Source organism: Dichomitus squalens (assembly GCF_000275845.1).
Source record: "Dichomitus squalens LYAD-421 SS1 unplaced genomic scaffold DICSQscaffold_2, whole genome shotgun sequence".
NCBI classification, from domain to species: domain Eukaryota; kingdom Fungi; phylum Basidiomycota; class Agaricomycetes; order Polyporales; family Polyporaceae; genus Dichomitus; species Dichomitus squalens.
This window is the reverse complement of record NW_006766884.1, coordinates 2066387-2080651: the sequence shown is the minus strand read 5'-3', so window position 1 is coordinate 2080651 and position 14265 is coordinate 2066387. Positions and strand designations below refer to the sequence as shown.

The window sequence follows — 14265 nt, the reverse complement described above, 5'->3', positions numbered from 1 at the left end:
AGACGAATCGACTTCGCGCCGCCTTCATCCGCCATCGTTCAATAGTGGATGACTTTCCATAAGCTATCTACGGGCTCTACGGAACGTCCGTAAATCTCTAAACAGATCGATTTGGGGCAAGGGGCAGTGTTGCCGACACCAGATCTGAACTCCGCTGATGAAATTTAGGATACGGACGTCAAAATCTAGGAGGGGGGTCCGACCCCCCTTTCTAAATCTCTAACAGGCCGTAGACAGTCCGTAGACCTCGGCATACGGTGCCGTGACCACGAGAAAGGAAGGAGCCATCATGACAAAGCGAACTGCATGCCAAATACAGACATGACATAAGCCACTCCAGTCACGTGCTGATGATGAGCAGAACATGCCGCCTGTTTAGCGCCCAAGATCCACAGACTGTTTCAAACCCCGCCTAGAAATCTACGGACGTCCGTAGAGCCGTAAATCCTTATGGAAAGTCGTCCAGTACCACGTTTGTCAATTGCCGCTGCACATCCTCCAGTAAGCACTAGCACGACTCATTGCAGCCAAAGAAGCCGTTTTAGACGTTCTGATTGGTACGTGTTCACGCTTCCCCCTTTGTTACCGCATGCACAGCAACGTTCTACGATTGTACACCATTGAATCAGAGTATGCCAAGATAACGGACCGCAATTCACAGTCTGAATTGTGTCCGATCTTACTGTTGGCGTGCGTGGGACGTCCGGTGAATGAATGTGATCAAAGTGACCTGCGCAGCGTAGGACGACTGGCCTGTGTTTGGGTATTTACGTAAACCAATGTACCTGAGGGCGAGACGCGGGGAGAGGAAAGCGTCGGCTGCGTCGCTGCGACGAAGATCAATATTTTCTCTCTTCACGACGCCGACGACGTTGCTTGAGCAAGTCTCGTCAGACGACTACCCCAGCGTCGACGCTCAGTCTCCGTGCACCCGGGCAGGTCCAAACGCTGCTCTACGCTCCTTCAATCGCCCACTTAGCCATTCCTTATCCACTCCCCACCACCTGAAACTCCGCGCACGCCCGACCCGTGCAATTGCTGGCACCCTGCCCCTGCTTCTAAAGCCCTAGTACTTGTCGTGCCGTTCTTATCTGTACAAGCTCCAGCTCGTCACCCACGACCGACGATCTCACGCAGGCTGCAAATGACCCAGACGCAGACCATGACCGCCGTCGGGCACCCAGCGAGCGCAGACGCGGACAACGCCTCCGACGCCTCCCTCACCACGATTGTCCAGGCCGTATTCGCGGACACCGTACGGTCCTCAGGCTCGCTCGAGTCCAACGGCAGCGCCTCCACATCCAGCACCGCCCCGAGCGTCCCCTCGCTCGACACCTCCCACAGCACCGTCTCCGAGTCCTCGACGACCTCCCTCGCCTCGAGCAAGGCCCCCAGCCCGTGCCCCAGCATCCTCCGCTCCAGCTCCGCCCCCCCACAAGACTTCCCCACCTCATCCGCGTCCTCCTCCCCTAACGTTACGTTCGCGCCCCTCCCGCAGACCGAGCAGCGCAAGCGGCACCCGTCCCACCAGCTCGGCGTCGCCGCGCGCTCGCGGCTCCTCCGGCACCGCCGTATGCTCCGCGAAGGCCGCGTCGACCCCGACGACCCCTCCTACCACCAGTACGGCCCCGGCAGCGGCATCGCGGGCGGCAAGGGCGCTGTCGACACCTACGGCCCCGATGGCGAAAACGTGCAGTCCCCCTCGGAGGGGCATGGGGAGATGGGAGAAGGAGAGGAAGGGTACCCGCGCAGGCGCCGCTCGCGTGCCCCGAGCGAGCCTCAGGAGGATCCGCTGGTGGCGCTCGGGAGGCTGATGAAGGGCGCTACGAAGACGCTCTGGAGGAGCCTGTCCATGCGGGATATGCGCGTGCAGGAGAAGGAAGAAGGGCAAGCGGGACCGGACGGCGCAGAGCGGCAGGAGGGACGGCCCGCGAGCAGGTCGCGGAGGGAGAAACGGTCGGCTCCGCCGAGGGTCGGTGCGGTACATCTCTTCGAGGACGACGAAGGGCGGCATGTATCGGACGAGGGAGGGGTGTGGGAGGAAGAGGTCTCCGGGGAGTCGTTGAAGAAGCTGCTCTCAAACCACCCGCTGCCTGCAGCCGACGCTGCGCACGACGCAGAACCGCACCCCCGCTACTCCGCGGAGTCCACCGACAGCGTCCGCACCACCACGGTAACCGTCACCGCTACGGCCCAATCCTCGACGGCGAAGGCCCGATGATACGCGTCGTGTGCGTTCGTCGACCTGGCTCTTAGTGCGGTCGTTCACACTGCACCTACCCATCCCACTACATTTCAGATCGGGAGCGTACCCCCATCGCTTTCGGCGCCGCCCTCGTCTTCACCTTCGCCTCTACCTTCGACTTCGAATCGGGTTCTCGCCACCATCACACTAAGTACATACGCATGCACGCCGCACACGCACTACGGGACGACCCACTGACGCACACACCCACGCTCGAAGAACACGCTGGGACGGAATTCGCCATCGGATTGCACATCGTAGGATCACTTCCTTAACATCCTTTTAATATATGCAACGGGTTACCACCAGGCCGAAGGAGATGTAGGGGTAGGGAGAAGGGTGCGTTCACATCGGGCGTTAGGTGTACACTGAGGTTCTCAGTACGCTCGACAGTATCCTAGCATCAGCATTAGCACTGCATAATCGTAGTTAATACCCTTGTTTGTCCAGCATCACTGTTGCACAGCGTCTGCAACCGGACGTAGATGAGCTTTCTTTGAGGTTCGAGGTCAAGATCTCATGTACAGGGGAGCCGATCGGGACCAACACATTTGCCCAACTCCTGCAGCTGAAAAGTCTGGTATACGCCCGCGGCCGTCCCGCTACGGGGGAAATCATGTTGATCGCGACCTCGACATCGTCAGAACATGTGGCCTTTTTCTTCTTGTAACTAGACCAGGCCAAGAAAGTCGAAGGCCACGATGCGTCCTACCACAAGAAGGCCCAACGTCGTTCTGCCGGATAGAGTCCATTAATGATTATTGATGATTAAGGTATCATAGCATTGACCCGCTGCTATAAGCAGAAGTTTGTATGGATACAGCGTCCGTCTTTTGCGTGATCATACATGCGATATCTGAGTAGAGTCCGTGAAGTTGTCCTTCGTAAAGAGTGTCGTGAAAATGAAGAGCCCCATGCAACAAGCTGAAGCTTAAGCACAGAGTACGGTAGCCACCCTCAGGGATAAAAGTCTAGCTTACGCTCTACACCCCCCAACAATGCAAAGTGAGAGGGGACAGCCTGAACGGCACTGACCCACCGATCCGCGGGCGTTCGCTTCGCAGGTAGCTCGGGCTATTGCAATGTCTCCCGTACAGGACGAAGGATCCGCGAGTGGGGCCGTCCGAATGGCGATGGGGGAGCCTCTCCCTCGTAAAGTGCATCGATGAGCTTCAAGTACTGGGCGGTGCTTCGACCTTCCGCATCAACGTACGTGGTGTGGTGAGCCTTCTGGTACGCACTGGAGAGTTGCCGAGATAAGCCCCTCAGCTTCGGCCATGACCCTGCAGTGAGGAATCCCGCGTTTGCGCCGAGGAGGGCGGCAAACAAAGAAAGGAAGCTGTGGAGAGCGGGGAGGAAGTCTGCGGATGCGCAGCCTTGCGGGGAGGTCCCGTCGGCGAGCATCCTCTTGAGATCCCCGATCACGATATCCACCAGGTCTCGCACCGCATCCACAATGTCTTCGGCACATAAACTGACTGTAGGCGGTAGTGCGAGGACCATCGAGATGGCCAGCCTAGCGATGAGTAGTGATGCGTCGCTGGCGGTCCCAAAGTAGAGCCTCGCAAGCCTCGTGTAGTCGACGACGGTCATGATATCTGCGAAAACGTAGTCCATTAGAAACGTGGACTGAATCTCTTGCCGAACATCGCGACACGCACCTTCTCTATCGACCGCATTTGGTGGGATCTTGTCCCCCAGGTAAGCAAGGATGGAGAAGACCGATTTTTGCACGTTACTCTCCTTCTTCACATACTCGTATTGCGGTTTCCGTATGTAGGACAGAAGGACATTGAAGATGCGCTCGTACCTCTCGTGGAGAAACGTGCAGTGATTCCTCGTAAAGATGAGCCGCTGAAGGACTTCAAGGACCTGCTCGTGCGCCACTCGATGCTCCTGGAAGCGCTTCTCCGACTCGCAGGTTTGCCTACTCAACGACAGCTCCTCTCTTTCGAGCATGTCGAGAAGGATGTCGGCGGACACTTGGCAAGTGTCGCGGTCGAGGTCGTAATCCCAGTCAGGTAGCCCTCGACGATCGACCGCATCCGCACGGCGGATGAGGATGCGCAGGAAGCAGCCAATGCTTGCATCGAGTGGCAAAGAGAGGAGGCATGGTCGGACGACATCTTGCAAGGCCACCGGATCCATCTTCGCGCTGTCGTACTCGTCAAGAAGATCGGCCTCGTGCGTACTCCTGCAGGACAGAAGCGTCGCCTCTTCGCGCTCCTGCCAGCTCCAGTGAGACTTCTTGTTTCCCCTCCGTTGTAGCCAGGTGCGCGCCGACTGGGCGCACGACCTCAGCCAGCCACCGGATAGAGGACCCCGGGAGAACGAGCTCCGACCTGTGGCCACCGAACTTCCTGGAGCTGAGGCGCGGCCATACTCCGGGTCAGATTTGCGTCCAAAGGTGGTATCTGCCGACGAGGGCCATAGGAAGCGTTCGGCTGAGCGCGCGATGGCTCGGCCCACCCAGCATATGCCTTGAACGCAGATGAACACGGCGAAGGCCTGAGGCGAGCGGTAGGGGCAATTCTCCGATAGAGAGGGCAGGATAGTGGTAGCGAGGGAGAAGATGAAGATGAAGCCGATCATACACAGCGCGACCAGTCCAACCTTGAGGTCGAGGCCTATGAGCATCCTGGATAGCCCAGCGCAGAATAGGGTAAGCGCGGCCAGAAGGAGTAAAGGAAGCGCAGTCCTAATGGCGTGTACGCGCCATAGGCGGAAGGCAGCGTGACGATGTTGTCTTGCACGAGCGTGCTTCTGAGAGATACGGGAGCGAGGATGGGTCAGCAGGCCGCGGGAATAATCCCCCAGCCACTGCTTCACGAGGATGCCCACGAAGGCCACGCCTAGGCTGAGGATGAGACTGGCGAACCAGAGACCGTTGATCTCGATGTTGTGGCGGGTGGGGACAAAAGGCTCTTCAGTCGGCTCCGTGATATCTCCAGAAGAATTCCGCAGCTGGGCGGAAATTCGCTCGAGAACGACCACTGTGGCGGCAAGAGGTTCGGGTCGAAGTGATTTAACGGACTCCACAAGGAACCCGGTCACGACTGAAGAGAAAAGGCCCGCCTTTTACATGGGGAGCAGTCAATGGCAGGTGCTTATGTCGTCGGAAAGGAAGCAACTCACAAATACAAGCAGTGTGTCGATGTCTTCCTTCCATCGCTTGATGTTCGCCTGATCTAGCTCCATCATTGCACGGGCGCATTCAGACCACGACTTAATGGCATCGCGGTCAGGTAGGTTGCTGCCACTCCCCTCCTAGAGGAGTGGATGCATGAGATGAGAGCAGGAATGCCAGGAGATCCCTCGTACCTCCTCAGATTGTCCAGAAGCCTGCGTGGCTTGTCGTCGCCTTGGCGGACGGGGCGACGCCTGAGCAATGCAGGGGTTCCTCTTCCCTGAATGTGGGTCCTCTAGCGAGAACTTTGGAGAGGCATCTGGAGGTTGGACATGGATTTCAAGAGCGTATGGTTGCGGTGTATCACAGACGGTGGTCGTTTCCGAGAAGTCATGAACTTCCTTATCGACTGGAGCCAATCTATGACGGTTATGAGTTTCGCGCGCGTAATGTAGTCCAGCACCAATCATGTTGTATGGGCTCGCCTGAAAACACGTCAGCGACATATAGTCTGACATTGTGTCTTGCTATACTCACAAGCGAATCGGGTCCAGCCGGCGTCGCTGCGTAGTTGAGGAAGTCGGTGGACGACACCTGGTCGATCCCAAGCATAGACTGTCCGTCGGAGGCCAGAAGTGACACTGGGCTTAGTTCAGACATAGAGACAGAATTCAGAAGAACAAGGAAGAGGCGGAGCCCTTGAGCGAACCGGTCGCAGAGGTAATGCGGAACTCTATACTCTCTGCGGTTGATTATATATCCCGCCATGGGCTCTTCGCCCTTCTTCCCGATTCCGTGGTGCTCGGTATGGATGTGTGAATTCACGAGACTATGGTGGGAGAGCGGTCGACTCTTCCAGTGACATTTGCGTCAAGTTGATGGCCTTCGGATTGAGGATCTTCTCTGTCTCATCAGCCATTCAGCCGATGCAAAGGCAAGCTCAGGAGCAACCGGTACTATTGTACGCGGTTGCTGATGTGGTGCGCAACGAGGATGAAGGTCGTAAGCAAGTGACATCGTGTGTCATTACGTGAGGCGCACATACAATTACAAGAGTACCCCAATATGGCAATCACGTATGACAGTGGTTCCCTGTAGGTCCGCTACATAGATCAGGCGCACTTTGTACTTGCTTCGCGGAGACTACAACACGCTCACGATCGGTGCTCCGCGACGGTCATGCTGCTCAAATCCGAGGCAGACGTTGTAGCGATCCCCATGGTCACTTGACGTTCGCCCCTCCCCTGAGACTGTTCGAGCTCGCGGAGGCGCTGCTGAGCGCGACCCTTCCGCCGCTGGTCGAGTTCTGTTCGGGTGCCTGCCTAGGTATGGGATACCGACCTCGCGATAGCAAACGGCATGATTGCGACCGTCTCCTGCGGCATTGTAGTCCATTTCATGCACTTGACATTTCCGAGGTGTCAGCACTCTGCTGCCACGATTACAAGGGGACATGGGAAGTGGTACCTGTATGACAATAAGCAGAAGGACGGTGCAGTCAGGAGTGTAGTATGAAACGTCGGCATTCTAGGACATGAGTGGCATCAATGTGTAAAGATGTGTATTTGCTAAGCGATCAGCGGCGGCGGGGCGACGCAGAACGGGTGAACGCTGAAAGCAGGGAGCACGAAGTGCATAGACATGGACACATGTATTGATCACCTATCCCCTGTTCGACCTCGTGCTGTCTTATATCTTTCAACCTTCGCCGTGAACAATAAGTCCCAAGCGACCATGATCTCCTCCTTGCCGTTGATTATGACTCGCGCCGAGATCAATGAAGACTCGCTATTCGACATATTCCGCGTCAGTTCCTACGCAAGTACGACGAAGGGAACGAGGGACGCACATAAATAAAACCGTGTCGCGCAATGCGACCTTCGCCCATGTATGCTCGCATGCCGAGCCCAGACGAATCCGTCCAATGCGCCTCTTGCTGGAGGAAGGCGTGCCAAGTACACGCACCGCGCGGGACGTTCACGTCTCCCGTAATCTTCCACGCTCGAATCATGGAGTCCGCGACGTTGTGTTCAAGGAATAGACACTCCGTCCCGTGCGGACCATAGTCCCCCAACCAGAGACCCACGAGACTCTCCGGACGCCAGTTTTGCGACGCTGGATCTTCGCCTTCCTGCATGACTGTCCGTAGCGGGTAGTAGCGCGGAACGATCACTGAGTAGGGGCTGCTGAGAGGGTGCATGGTATTATGGAGGTCAGGCAGGTGTACTTCCGAGGGCTCGTCGGATGGAGGGGGGAAAATGGCGATGGATGCGGGCTTGGGGGTACCCTCAACATAGTGTACGTCGCCTGGATAGAACCAACGACGCTGAGTGGGGATGATGGGTGGAGGGCCTTCCTGTCGGAGGCGGGGTACCCCTCGCTTGGCGTCGTACCAGGGGGTAGACGTCGACTCCGGGAACTCGGGGCTGTGTAAGGGATGCCGAAAAAAGTCGGCAAGCTCGAGAGTCATCTTCGAGGGAGCAATAACACGCAGCGAGGGCGTTCCCATGCGGCGGTTCCATCCATGCGCACCCAAGGTGGCGGGATGCCGTTGTGGACGAGGAAGCCGAGGTCACAGTCAGAGCGGAGATGCCAGCTAACGTGCACGTCGTTTGCTGTCTTTTGAGTGATTTTCTTGCGAGGAGTGAAGCCGATCTGTATAAACTCGGTATAGGTGGGGTAATGAGGACGAGGATTCCCGGCCTCAGTTGAGAATTTCCATACGTCCCCAACAATCGTGGGCTCGCCCATACGCAACCAGTAATCAGGAAGGAGGCGAAGTTCGATGATGTTGCCTTTGAACGGATAATCACTGCACCAAAGTCCTAGGAGATGTCCATATCGGTGGAAAAGGCGACCATAAATCAGGCGGAAAGACCGTCCAAGGAACACGCTGGTGTCGGTGACACCATACGCAGCGCAGAACCGTCGCCAAGTAGCGTTGTCGTCCATCAGCGTGTAGTATAGTCTCTTCGACGTAGAGATGACGCTTAGGATGTCGACAGCAGATATATGTGCGAAGACGCATTGCAGGACATCGTAAGGTAAATCAAGGAAAGGGGATGCAGCCGTCGCCATGAGATGTTCCTGATCAGGAAGTGATGTTAGATGCTGATCCTTATGAGGGTGGAGAAGCAACTCACCTCACAGCATCCACAAGCACTATTACTTGGAGTAGATGAGGGACATGATACAGTGTCTTGAGCGCCCCGATACCCGAATGCGGATATGGGCGCCTCTTCTGGCGGGGTCGTTCGCACTCTGCACGTTGGGAACTTGCTTCTCCTCGTCATCATGTCCACTTGCAACATCCGGCCGCTATCGCGGACGCTACCAACCTCAACGCGTCCAAAGCTCGTGTCGTCTATCCGCACCCGCTTTCACACACCTGCATCATGTCGTGGCAAGGCGACTAAGGCCCCAAGCAGTAAAGGAGCCGCGACCGGTACCTCGCAGGTCTCTCAAGTGGAGAAAGAGACTCTTCCGTGGCAGGAGTACTTGGCTATACGCAAGCGGAAGAGAAGATGGGAGACAGTGCGTTTCCGTTCTGGAACAGCATTTGCACGCTGTCTCCTTGTATCCTCCCAAGGACTGTCCTCACGATCTTCTGCGGCGAACACAGGCAGTGACTATTCCTACTACAGTCGCTGGGTTCGTGGGCGGAATCTCCTACTTCGGAAACCTGGAAATGGACCCTAATAAGCCTATCTTCGTGCGTGTACTGCCTAGGAACTCTTCATGGTGCACTGACGTATGGCTGTACCAGAATGTTGACCCCATGTTCGTCTATGGCGCTGCAACCCTAGGATGTGCAGGTTTGCTGCTCGTTGCTCAAGGCTGTGTATGGACCGTGATATAATCCGCCTTATCTTCTAGGCTTAGGATATCTCATCGGCCCTGTGATTGGGTCGAGCATCTGGCGACTGACCCATCGCCGCCTCATGCGACTCATCGAGAAGCGCGACAAGGAATTCCACCAGCATATAGTCAAGAACCGAGTGGATCCCACTCGCCAGAGCGCGACCAATCCTGTTCCTGACTATTACGGTGAGTGCTATGTTGCCTCAAAGTGTCTTCAATCTCTTATATTCAACTTGTAGGAGAGAAAATTGGGTCCTTGCACGACTATAGGCAGGTAAGCCAAAAACCTTCCGGCTTGGTACTTGCCGTGTATTGACGAATTTTTGTCGTAGTGGCTGAGGGACCAGGCGAAGTTCCGTCGAAAAGCCGCTAGTTTCCTCGCAGAGGATTGAGATCAGACACCCTACATCTCGTAACATACCGCTCATTATCGTAATTGGACTTGCTTCCATCTCTTCTCACAATGCGTTGCGCCCCATGCGTATGTTCCAATGTGACCGCGCCTAGGCTAACTAGCAGGTCGAAGATGCGTAAGTCACAGCCCCGCACGCCGCGGGCACGGTATCGTCACGAGCTCTTCTCGAACGTTAAGACAAGCATCGCTTCATGGTGGGCGGCACGCCCGTGTGTTTGTAGGCGATCGTCCTTGGTCACCGCCCTGGCCTTGCCTTGTGCTTCGCTAGTACTTTGTTTCCTCATAAAGTCTCCCTCGATGCACAGTCCTGCCTCCTCGCCTCTCCTCCCCAGTTCCATGGAGGCACCTGTCGAGTCCAGTCTCGCCCCTGCTACCCCTTCGCAAGCTCACTTGCACTTTTCTCGGCCTTCGGACCGGGTGCCGACTTTTGCGCCGGCTCCCGCGGGCAACGAGGCAAGCATCCAGGAGGGGCACACTGGGACATCATCTGGATACATCCTGTCACTGCACCTCACTCTCCATGCGTTCTGGGAGGTCTTAGGCTATGTGCCGCGGAGGGATCTGCCTCTGGAGAGCTGGGCACTTGGACGGTTCGTCTTCTCCTGGATGCTTGCCCTGCCACAGGTATGTATATCCCTCTGCCGTGCATTTGTCCTCCCTATCCCTGCAGCCTCAAAACTCTACTTGTTCCCTTCTTCCGCTCCTGTAGGACGGGATTCTGTTGACGAAGAACATCTTAGATCTTGGCTATCATCATTGTCATCGCGCTTGCTTCGGGACACCCATCTCCACGTTATGGCCCACATTCCCCTGGCGCGCATCCTCCGCAGACAGGACGTGGCAACTGCAGCTCGATGTCACCATTAAATATATTCTGGCTCGCGAAGCTTATGCTGCAATGTTACGTCGACGGTTGGTTCCTACTTCATCGTTGGAAGACGTAAGTCAATGTCGCGTTATAGTGTGAGCCAGTGCGCTGATCCATCCTGTAGTGGGCGGGAGCCTATCCAGGGACCACCTGTGATTTGCCCGCCTGACCACACCGCGCTTGTCAGTGTGTACGTATACGATAGTTTCATGTTTGCCATGTCGTGGGCTTAATTCTATGCCTCCCTCAGCCTCTCCTTTATCGACGTCGCCTGCGTCTCCATATGGATCTTCGTCGAATGCTTTGCTATAGGCGAGGATGGGCCTCGATGCCTCGCCGGGGAGCCTCGTATTTTCGTCGTTGGAATCGTAGTTTTCGTACTCGCCGTCATGTACTACTTTCCGACGAGTCTGATGTATGTGAGTATGCCATCTCGCCCAACCCCCTGTACCTTATCTGACCCCGCGATTCAGTGCATACGCAGATCTCGAGAACCTCGACCCGGCTTCCCTGATGACAACGTCGAGATGGTTGGACCGATCTCGCAGAAGACAGCCGCCCGCCTCGCCCTCCGTTTCTACATTCCCCAGCCAGAAATGTCCTCGGCACCTTCTCGCCCCGTAGGGCCTGCCGCGTTCTTACGACCTATCGGACGTAGGGAGCTCGACAACTGGGACCAGAAGTTCAGGTCTATGGAGCACCCCTTTCTCCGCCTTCCAAAGGCTGAGGCGAAATGTTTGTTCTGCTTGGACGACTACGTGGAACCTCCCCGTGTGCTGCCAGTCGCCGTGGAGGGCTCCTCGAGCCAACTCGACCATGCAGAGACACAAGGTATACCTGTGCCTTTGAGACTGTTGGCTTGTGGGCATCACTTCCACGTGAGTACTTGTCCTCTGCAACTTGATGGAGATGTTCGCTGACTGGCGTTCCTCGTTACAGAAGGAGTGTCTTGATCGTTATATCACACAAGTGTCTGCACGATGTCCAGTCTGTCGGGCGCGCGTTCAGGCCCCGCCCTTGCCAGGCAGTAGGTGATGGGGTGATAGGATCTGGCCTCATCCCGGAGGCAATGATGTACATAAACAAGGTCAACACTCGACGACGGACTTGGTTGGCCTCTCTGTCAGTCTTGCGGACATCCTCTGTATCTCTATCGAATCGATGTAACATCTACTGTACATGAACGCCTGTGCACATCGGCATCCCCAGGTTGTACGCTGCGCATAATCCTAGCGCTTGCCTGGGACCTGTCATCTCCGAATCGGATGTGTATATAGCGCTATTGTTCGTGCCTCATGGAGTATTACGGCCTTTGGCAGCTCGTATGCTCTAGAAGTGGTCGCATCCAGTGCGCCCTATCAGAGCCTCGTCCCTCATATTCTTTGACAAGGTTCTGTCCTAGTCCATCTACATCGTGGGGCTATGCGGATCTGAGAACCTTACCATGCTTCCTGAGACCACCAAGGTGTCCGCAGGCTATATACCCATGACCATGATGTCCGCTCCGCTCCCCCCTTCCGTTACTCTCTGAGAGGTACTCTATCATCTGTGATCCCTTCGCCATGAGCGTGCGGTCCCCGCCGCTGCCCGAACTCACTACCCATGGCCAGCCTCGCATACCGCCGGCCGCAGCACAGCCGCCGGCTCCTGCCCGTCCTGTCTCTGCCGTCACCGGCGGCGCCACGAATAATGCACAAGCACGCGCGCCGGAGACCAGATCTGCTTTCCAAAGGGCCAAGTTGTGGGTGAAGGGGCTCCTTGGGTATGCCGGCTCGAGACGGGCGCAGCGGGATCGTCGGGAGGTTGTGGGCCTTATCCTGTTTTTGATCTACTCGGTCGCACAGGTGTGTGGTCATGGTCGGAGCTGTACATGGTCACCTGAATGCTCTTCTTCAACACGACAATCGATGTAGATTATCGTCATCCTGACGCTGACCACCCTCGGGGCGACGACTACCAGTCCTGTCCCCGTTCCTGACACAACCCCTCCTGTGCCACAGAGTGAACTAGCAGCTTGTTCACTGCTTGGCGCGTGGAATCTTATATGGCTAGGGAGGACGATTGTCAGATGCTATCTCGAAGTATGGCTCTTCAGATACAAGAGACAACTGTGAGATTTCGCTGTTCGTCGTGGTCACGAATGGCCGACGCTCACGAGCGGTCGTGGATATCAGCAGGCGAGCGCGTAGAGCCGCGAGGCAACGTGCTCCCCGCGCAGACCTTCCACCGCTTGCATTCCAGCAGGGTGAACAACAAGTTGGTCCTCAGGGAGGAAACGGTGCTGCTGCAGAGGAGCCAGCGCCGGCACCCATCTGTCCATTGACGTGGACGTCAATCCGTTACGGGTATGTCTCCGCTCTTTCAAAATGTTCTAAATGGATTGTGGGGAGCTCATGGTTACCACCTGCCATAGCTTGTACAAAGCGGATCCCTTCTTCACCATCGTTTGGTTCTTCACTACTGTGCTTGTTAGCTGGGAACATGGCTCCCGCTGTCGTGACGCCGCCAAGGACATCTCAGCGATCACCTACACCTTGCTTCTCATGGTGTACGTCCAATATGTCTTCACAACGCTCATTCCGGTACGTGTCCCAACTCTCCTAGCGCGACGGCATGGTGTCTTCAACCTTCTCCCACTTGTTGCAGACAATCCGCCTGATTCAAGCGAGGAGGCGGGCCAATCGGCCAGTGGTTGGAAAGCTGTCGAAGAAGGATGTCGACCGAATACCACTGGTTCTTTACATCCCTCCTCCGCCGGGCGACACGCCTGCCAGCCCCATCTCCCCACTTCCGCGGTCTGTCACGTATCCCATACCCAGTCCAAGGCCCCCTCCACCTTCGTCTTTAAAGCGACGTCGCTTTATTCCCTTTCGTCCGAGCCTAAAAGGCCACGACACCAAGGCAGATCTAGCAGACCTCGAGAACGGCGAGGGGCTCATGAGCCCCATCGATGAGGAACTCGACGAGTGGGAGCGCAGTTGGGAACGCGGGTCGTACCCTTTTGTTCGCCTCCCAGAGAACCGGGCGACGTGCATGATCTGTCTATCGGAGTTCGAGGCCCCTATGAGAGTGAGCGAAGGTGCGAGGCAGCCTGTATCGGAAGGCGGTGGGCTCGAGATGCGGCCGCTCTCCGCTACGCTGGAGGGGGGTCCCGTTGAGGAGCTTCGGGTTGAGTCTCCTAGGGATGCGGACGCTCGTGCGATCCAGCTCGCCGATGGGGGCAGCAGCGACGCACCGCAGCCATTGAGGCTGCTGAGCTGCGGGCATGCGTACCACGTAAGTTCCGAGCCCGAGTGTCCCCCTTCCCTTTGCTGATCTGCATTTGTCGCTTTCCAGAAAGACTGTGTGGACCCGTGGCTAACGCAGAAGTCTGGGCGATGTCCGTACTGTTCGGCCCGTGTTGAGATTCCTCCCGCACCGGGGAGGAGGGACAGTATCTGGAGGAGAGGGACTGTATGATTGTCGCCAAGCCTGTATAACATGTACATGTCTTGGAACACGGACTTGGTCTGCTGATCGTTTTGCATTCACTACGCTTGCGTTGCTGTACTCATTGCTTGAAATTGAGGAGGAGGTTCAGGTTCTCAGCGAGCCTCATTGCTCTGATCACTGGTCCGACCCCGCAAAAAGGCAGAGGCGATCCTGGACCGGGATCGAGCCTCACATCCGGATGGGATTGTCCTCCGGCCACGAGTGGAGGGCTTAAGGAATAAGATCGCAGGTTAGAATACAGGAACACAACACGATAC

At 56.5% G+C, this 14265-nt stretch overlaps 7 protein-coding genes across 7 annotated transcripts; 4 read left to right on the top strand and 3 right to left on the bottom strand.

The window, feature by feature from the left end:
* Positions 1 to 870: 870 nt before the first annotated feature.
* On the top strand, positions 871 to 2736 carry DICSQDRAFT_132466 (uncharacterized protein). Its single transcript, XM_007361526.1, has one exon. It carries the CDS (start codon positions 1145 to 1147, stop codon positions 2219 to 2221), a length of 1077 nt encoding a protein of 358 aa, XP_007361588.1. The 5' UTR covers positions 871 to 1144; the 3' UTR covers positions 2222 to 2736.
* Positions 2737 to 3319: 583 nt separating this feature from the next.
* Positions 3320 to 4882, bottom strand: DICSQDRAFT_143674 (uncharacterized protein; the record flags this gene model as incomplete). Its single annotated transcript, XM_007361525.1, has 2 exons — positions 3320 to 3843; positions 3907 to 4882. 2 exons carry the CDS (start codon positions 4880 to 4882, stop codon positions 3320 to 3322), a joined length of 1500 nt encoding a protein of 499 aa, XP_007361587.1.
* A 150-nt stretch (positions 4883 to 5032) lies between these two features.
* DICSQDRAFT_22550 (uncharacterized protein) lies at positions 5033 to 5473 on the bottom strand (the record flags this gene model as incomplete). Its single annotated transcript, XM_007361524.1, has 2 exons — positions 5033 to 5320; positions 5381 to 5473. Coding segments are annotated over 2 exons (381 nt in total), but the record flags the coding sequence as incomplete, so codon positions are not given.
* A 1516-nt stretch (positions 5474 to 6989) lies between these two features.
* On the bottom strand, positions 6990 to 7612 carry DICSQDRAFT_132464 (uncharacterized protein). Its single transcript, XM_007361523.1, has 3 exons — positions 7334 to 7612; positions 7222 to 7308; positions 6990 to 7160 (listed from the first exon to the last, which is right to left on the bottom strand). Exons 1-3 carry the CDS (start codon positions 7570 to 7572, stop codon positions 7031 to 7033), a joined length of 456 nt encoding a protein of 151 aa, XP_007361585.1. The 5' UTR covers positions 7573 to 7612; the 3' UTR covers positions 6990 to 7030.
* A 1054-nt stretch (positions 7613 to 8666) lies between these two features.
* Positions 8667 to 9665, top strand: DICSQDRAFT_98376 (mitochondrial import protein Pam17; the record flags this gene model as incomplete). Its single annotated transcript, XM_007361522.1, has 6 exons — positions 8667 to 8906; positions 8995 to 9084; positions 9139 to 9187; positions 9249 to 9419; positions 9473 to 9507; positions 9566 to 9665. 6 exons carry the CDS (start codon positions 8667 to 8669, stop codon positions 9623 to 9625), a joined length of 645 nt encoding a protein of 214 aa, XP_007361584.1. The 3' UTR covers positions 9626 to 9665.
* Positions 9666 to 10905: 1240 nt separating this feature from the next.
* On the top strand, positions 10906 to 11551 carry DICSQDRAFT_143671 (uncharacterized protein; the record flags this gene model as incomplete). Its single annotated transcript, XM_007361521.1, has 3 exons — positions 10906 to 10935; positions 10990 to 11394; positions 11456 to 11551. The coding sequence occupies 3 exons, from the start codon at positions 10906 to 10908 to the stop codon at positions 11549 to 11551; spliced, it is 531 nt and encodes a 176-aa protein (XP_007361583.1).
* A 484-nt stretch (positions 11552 to 12035) lies between these two features.
* DICSQDRAFT_132462 (uncharacterized protein) lies at positions 12036 to 14084 on the top strand. The gene is made up of 6 exons (XM_007361520.1): positions 12036 to 12360; positions 12430 to 12626; positions 12691 to 12861; positions 12930 to 13098; positions 13163 to 13792; positions 13853 to 14084. The coding sequence occupies exons 1-6, from the start codon at positions 12079 to 12081 to the stop codon at positions 13973 to 13975; spliced, it is 1572 nt and encodes a 523-aa protein (XP_007361582.1). The 5' UTR covers positions 12036 to 12078; the 3' UTR covers positions 13976 to 14084.
* Positions 14085 to 14265: the final 181 nt, after the last annotated feature.

Coding starts and splice junctions, on each gene's coding strand:
- DICSQDRAFT_132462 (XM_007361520.1), top strand. CDS start 12,079: ATGAGCGTGCGGTCCCCGCCGCTGCCCGAACTCACTACCCATGGCCAG. Junction 12,361..12,429: donor TGATCTACTCGGTCGCACAG/GTGTGTGGTCAT, acceptor CAATCGATGTAG/ATTATCGTCATCCTGACGCT. Junction 12,862..12,929: donor TGGACGTCAATCCGTTACGG/GTATGTCTCCGC, acceptor CACCTGCCATAG/CTTGTACAAAGCGGATCCCT.
- DICSQDRAFT_132464 (XM_007361523.1), bottom strand. CDS start 7,572: ATGCACCCTCTCAGCAGCCCCTACTCAGTGATCGTTCCGCGCTACTAC. Junction 7,309..7,333: donor GTGAACGTCCCGCGCGGTGC/GTGTACTTGGCA, acceptor GCCTTCCTCCAG/CAAGAGGCGCATTGGACGGA. Junction 7,161..7,221: donor CGCGACACGGTTTTATTTAT/GTGCGTCCCTCG, acceptor TATGTCGAATAG/CGAGTCTTCATTGATCTCGG.
- DICSQDRAFT_132466 (XM_007361526.1), top strand. CDS start 1,145: ATGACCCAGACGCAGACCATGACCGCCGTCGGGCACCCAGCGAGCGCA.